Source organism: Octodon degus, unplaced genomic scaffold, assembly GCF_000260255.1.
Source record: "Octodon degus isolate 3935 unplaced genomic scaffold, OctDeg1.0 scaffold00049, whole genome shotgun sequence".
In the NCBI taxonomy this organism is placed as follows: domain Eukaryota; kingdom Metazoa; phylum Chordata; class Mammalia; order Rodentia; family Octodontidae; genus Octodon; species Octodon degus.
Window position 1 is genome coordinate 2,595,464 of NW_004524625.1, and position 6,254 is coordinate 2,601,717.

Genomic DNA, 6,254 nt, shown 5'->3' on the forward strand with positions numbered 1-6,254 from the left:
TAATTATCACTCTGCTATTTAGTTATGTTTTTATTGACAAAAGCACTCATGCTTGCAAAATATCCTTGAGTCATATCCTTATTAGTAGAACACATGAATAAACGCTTTCACAGTAAATAAAAAAAAAAAAAAATTTTTTTTATTTTGCTGACTCAGCTCTTGACTTCTTCCTATCAGTGATATTTTTTCTCTTTTTAAATTTAATTAAATTTTTTGTTTTTTGGTATAGGGTTTTGCTATGCAGTTTTGACTTGTAGTGATCCTCCTGTTTCAGTCTTCCTAGGGCTGGAATTATAGGCATGCACCACTACGCTTAGTTCTGGGGCCCCAGGGCAGACATGGTGTGCACTACCAGGGATCAAACTTGGGCCCTTCCACTTGCCAGCCAGGCACTTATGCCCTGGAGCCATCTTCCCAGCCCCACAGTGTTCCTTCTAAGGACAGATCTTATTATTTTATCCTTTTAAAAAATATCATTCTATTGTATTTTTAAAATCCAACCTAAGGGTAAAGTTTCAGCTCTACAGTACAGCACTGAAGGGCCCCCATGATCTGGCTTTCATCAGTTCCTCTAGTCCTACATCCTGTTTTATCCTTCCATGTATCTTATACTCCAACCTCTATGCTGCCTGCTTTCCAGTCTTCTGAGTGTCTTGCTCTACCTTCTTCCCTTCCCTTCCATTTTTCCTTCCTTCCAACTGTCCTGCCAAGATAGGGTCTTCCTATATAGTCCAGGCTGGCCTTGAACTCACTATGTGGCCCAGGCTGGTGATCCTCCGGTCTTAGCTTCTAGAATTCTGGTCACAGGCATGAGCTACACACTTGACTCATGTGCTTTCTTATTGACCTATCTTTGTTCATCTCTTTTATTCTCTATCTCCTGAAAATTTTTAAATGTTTCATTCAGATGCCTTCCTTGCAAACATTCTCTGATCCCTGAATAGAATTCATCATTTCTTTCTTTAAGCCTCAGTAGCTCTGGCTTGTAAACTACATCAACTTAGCTTATGATTCCCTGAATATAAGGACTCAGTTTGAGGCTCCCCAAGTTCCCAGCACAGGGACTGTCCCAGGTAAATGATGACTGACTGTGTGATTTACTGAGTTCATGCATTTCATTGTGATGTTCCTACTTGCCATTGCCTATGTCAGGAAAGGCATATTTCTTGCCAGCCAAGAGGAGGAATAGATGAGAAGCAGTATCCTGTATAGTACTAGATGGCAGGGGCCCCCAAAGGCCTTGTGTGAAATGTGGGCCAATCCTTGGGGGCTGCAGTATTATTTGGATTCTTCCCTTAACTTCTGCAATCATAGAGGCACTCATATTTATCACAGTCAGAACTATCGTCTTTTCTTGGGAGAGAGACTTCATAGTTAATAATCATTGTTAACTTTGGTTGTTGACAATTGTACCTACACGAAGAAGGACTTTGGAACCAGATAGTGAATTATGGATGTTTGGCTGGTAGGGGAGTCCTGAAAGTGGAGTTTAGAGAGAAGAATAACATTCAGTCTAAGGGCAGTCTTCTGGGAAAGGAGAGTACCCCGCCACTCTTGGGGCAAAATACCTTTGAGAAAGAACAGTCCCTAGACTTAGGAGAGAGATATAGCCTTGCTGATCAAGAGTATGTGAGATGTATATATATATATAGCCACACACTCCCTTATGTATAAGTGCTGGAGGGAGGAAAGGCTTAGATAATAAAGCTTGAGGGATGGGAAGCACTGGATAAAGACTCCCTGACAGAAGAAGGTGTGGAGCCTTGTTGAATGGGAATGACATGTTCAGAGACAAGAATGCAAGCTGTCTTTGTATGTTTTCCTATAGTATAGATTAAGAATCCTTGAGAGGAAAGAAAGGGAGCATTTCTCATCACCAATTAAATGCCAAGAACATTGTGACGTGGTTTCCGAAGGCAGGGCAGTTGAGGTATCTGTGCCACCTCTCCCCAGAGCAGGTAAATCTCAAGCCAGACTTCATGCTCCTCCTACTCTCTGTCCTGGGCCCAACTGTTCTCTTCTCCAGGGTCAGCTGCAGTCATCAAGCTTTCTCTGCCTTCTCAGCCATCCCTTGCCAGCAGGATTTCCCCTAAAGAGTTATGAATAACTAAAGTGTTAGGATATTTAAGAGGTCAAATGAGCCAGCCAGCATGTGGTTCTAGATAGATGCGAGTTAAGCCACCTTCCTTAAAGGATGTACTGAAAGGGAGGGGTTGTTTTGTTTTTATTCTCTCTCTCTCTCTCTCTCTCTCTCTCTCTCTCTCTCTCTCTCTCTCTCCCTCCCTCCCTCCCTCCCTCCCTCCCTCCCCCCTCTCATATTTATTTTTGGTGGTGCTAATGTGAATGAACTGAGAGCATCATACACGCTAGGCAAGGGCTCTACCAATGAGTTTCAGGGACTTACAGCCCGAAGGGAAGTTCTGTCAAATCTCTTTAATGGTGCCACACAGTCCTACTTAGATTGGGATGGAGGCAAAAGGAGCTCTAAGCTGGTCATCAGAGAATAGGACTATTTTGTCTATACCTCCAGAATTCTCTGTGATTATGGGCAAGCTACTTATTCCTCTGGGCTTTAATTTCTCTGTGCATAAAACAGAATGCATTAGATTAAATAATACCTAAGGCCCATTTTGCCTAAAGTTCAGTGACTCACAATATCCAAAGAAAAGAGAGTTAATATGAGTTACAATGGTAAGGGAAAACTTTATTCCATACTTGTTTACTTACTTACTTTTTTATTTTTTATTTTTGCAGGACTGGAGATTGAACTCAGAACCTTTTTGTGAAGCTATAGCTTCAGTCCTTTCAATTTTTTTATTTTGAGGCAGTGTCTCACTAGGTCACTAAGTTGCCCAGGCTGGGCCTAAAGTTGTACTTCTCCTGCTTCAGCCTCCTAAGTGCTAAGATTATAGGCATGATGACTTAGGGAGAGCTGTCACCAGTGCTTACATGTAGCTGTGAGTAAAACAGATGTAGTCTTTGTCTTCACTGAGGCTGAGGTCTGCTGTAGAAAACAGACAAATAAGTAGTAAGAATAATCTGTGACAATGACATCTAGCTGGGGTCTGATGGGTGGGGAGGTCACTCAAGCTCCAGGTAACAGAATTCATCCTTTCTCTCTTTCTTCTTGCCAGCAGAGAATCCTGCAGTTTCTCTCATCTAATTTTTGTTGCTATGGAGACTACCAACAGGACTGAAACCTGGTATGAAAGCCTGCATGCTGTGTTAAAGGCTCTAAATGCCACACTTCACAATAATTTGCTCTGCCGGCCAGGACCCCAGCTAGGACCAGAGCAAGTCAACCAGACTGAGGAGCAGCGGGCCAGCCTCCCTGGCCGTGATGACAACTCCTACATGTATATTCTCTTTGTCATGTTCCTGTTTGCCATCACTGTGGGCAGCCTCATCCTGGGATACACTCGCTCCCGAAAAGTGGACAAGCGTAGTGACCCTTATCATGTGTACATCAAGAACCGTGTGTCTATGATCTGACTCAAGGTGGTCAGGGATGGTAGATGATCAAGACACTGGAAGATTGGCAGCTGGGGCTTCCAGAACTCTACTATGGATCACATCAGACCTCAGATTCTTTAAAATCAACAAGAAACAGTGCTAAGGGAGATCAGACCTGGACCTTGTGGATAAGACTTTTTACAGGCAAAGACAGATTTTATAAACAGTGGGAGCTCATGAACAAATATATAGAAGTATGAAAAGATAATGAACAATGACTGGTCCAGTGTCTGTGGTACTGGTAGCTGGGGGTTAAACAAGAAAAGAGGAAGTAGTAGCAGAGGGAAATGAAACAAGAAGAAGCTCTGGGGACACTTTTTTTAATTTCAGCAATGAGGACATTATCTTGTATCACAGATAGGAAATCTGAATAATGTTATTTATTTATATTAATTCACATTTTAAAAACATATTTCACAATTGTGATTTTATTTTCCCTGCACAGAAAGTAGAGGGCGAATGCCAGGGGATGCATTTGGGCCAGGGTGGTGCCATGGTTGGAGCTCAAGGGCTCTGATCTCCTTGCCTTGAGCTGTTCAAAACTCAGTGCCACACAGGCATGAATCCAGATCTGAAGCCTATACTATTCTATGGATTTTTTTAAAGAAAAAAATCATAATTATCTTGATTTTTCAAGTATTACAAAAATGTATCACGACTTAAAATGTGCCTAGGGCCCTTCTTTGCACTTAAGGAGTCCATACAAGTGCAGGCCCTGAATGTTAATTCTTGCTAACTCCGTGGCTGGTGTGTCTCTGGAGATGTTTGCCCTTCTCAGCTGCATTGGCAGTCATGAGGTTTTCATTACCTCTAGGGCAGCTTTTTTACTTTGAATTCTGTGAGGAGCTGAAATCTGCTTCGAGATTATGATCAGATCTAGGCAATTATTACGTTGAAAGATGCAGAGTGTGATAGGCAAGATACATGGTTCAGTAGGAGAACCAGGCCTGACTCTGGCAGTAATATGCTATATAACCTCTGGTGAAGCACTTTTCTCTGGTCCTTTTTCTTAAATACACAATTAAATAGACTTGAAAGTCTTTGAGAGAGTCTGTCAGTTCTGATATTCATATACATTAGCTTGAACCATATAAAATGACTTTGTTTGTAGGTCAAAGATAATGAAATAGTTTCATGTAGTTCAACCGAATTCATGCAATGTGGGAATGAATTCTTTACAGATTTTTTCCCCCCAAATCCTAGACTGGAACCACCTACTGTTTAGTTTGTCTGATTTCATTTTAAAAGATCTGTATGCTGTCCCCAGCAGGCTCCATTGTAACATATGCATTTGTATATAGCAAAATGCTGAAAGAATATTTTATAGCAGTTATCTTTGTGAAACAGGGTTATGTGTGATTTTTTTTCTTTCTACTTTATGTGTATATGTAACATTTAACTTACCTGACTATAAGTATATGACTTGTATAATGGGGGAAATCTACTTCCACTTTGAAAACAAAACAAGACATCGCTGTGTTTCTAGAGTGGAGGCTCACAGAATGCCTTCTCCCCTAACAAGCAGTTCTGTACAGTGCTGGACAATCTGTGGCTAGCTCCATGTATGCTTCTTCTTTATGAGGGAGAAAGTGGAGACCTCCTTAAAGAGATATGAAATACTGGTAAGAACAGATTTTTGGTTCTGGTTTAATGAGATGGGGTCTTGCTATGTAGTTCAGGCTGGCCTTGAACACATGATGTAGCCCAGGCTGGCCTCAAACTCATGGTTATCCTCCTGCTTCAGCTTCCTGGGTGCTGGGATTAAAGGTGTGCACCACCATGCTCAGCATGAGACAGATTTTTTTGGGGGGTGGGGGGAGGGTACCAGGGATCAAATTTTGGACTTTGTGCTTGCAAGGCAGGCACTTATGCCACTGAGCTATCTTCCCGGCGCAGGAAAGAGATTTTTTTTTTTTTTTTTTTTTTTTTTTTTTAGAACCAGGGCTTGATTTCAGGCCCTTGCACTTGCCAGGCAAGTGCTTATTCTACTGAGCTATCTCCCTGGCCCCCAGGAAAGAGATTTTTGAAGTTAATATTTCAAGGGATTGTAAGACTGCCCATCTCCAAATCCCAAATAAACTATGAAGTGCAACTAGATGTAAGAATGAATGGTCCAGTGATGAATGTTGCAAGGGATTTGAGAAATGAGTGTATCTCATTACTTTAAGTTTCACTAAATAAAATGTTAGGATCTTAAGGAGACATATCTAAACATTCTAATATGCTCTGGCATAGGCACACCCCCCACCCCTCCCTCAAATCTGTGTCCTCCTGTTGTTGGAGCTTTTCCCACTGTCCATCAAATCTTTGTACACGTTCTGCCCTCTGCTGGCCGCATCCTAGCATGTCGCCTTAAGCCCCAGGCAAAACTTCAACTAGACATTTGGGTGCACTCTCTGTGCCAAGCATTCACGTAGACACACTTGGAATATGTACATAAACAAAATAAAAGAAGAATCCCTTACCCTAATACTAGAGAGCATTTGCTATGTGGCTAAGCTCAGGTCTAAACATTTTACATTATTAACTCATTTAGTTCAAAAAACTCTCATAAAGACCCTATATAGCAAGTATTTCTTACAGTTACTTCAAAAGAGTACAGTTGTTTTCTCTCTAGTTGCAAGTTTTTTTTTATTTTAGCTTTTTAATAGATTGCAAATTGAAAATAAATTATTTACAAACATAAATGCATATAACAATAAAAATTGTCCAAAATAAAAATGAAGAAAAATTTACAGATC

General features: G+C 41.1%; 1 protein-coding gene across 3 annotated transcripts in view; it reads left to right on the forward strand.

The window, feature by feature from the left end:
* Positions 1-5,204, forward strand: part of Kcne3 (potassium voltage-gated channel subfamily E regulatory subunit 3) — a 12,682-nt gene extending 7,478 nt beyond the window's left edge. For 2 of the 3 annotated variants that reach the window (XM_023716690.1, XM_023716688.1), the window contains exon 2: positions 3,138-5,204. In XM_023716690.1, the coding sequence (XP_023572458.1) occupies positions 3,175-3,492 (318 nt within the window). In that variant the 5' untranslated portion in view covers positions 3,138-3,174 and the 3' untranslated portion in view covers positions 3,493-5,204. Of the gene's footprint in view, positions 1-3,134 lie in introns of all 3 variants that reach the window. The other variant, XM_023716689.1, reaches the window with a different exon arrangement.
* The last annotated feature ends 1,050 nt before the right edge of the window (positions 5,205-6,254 follow it).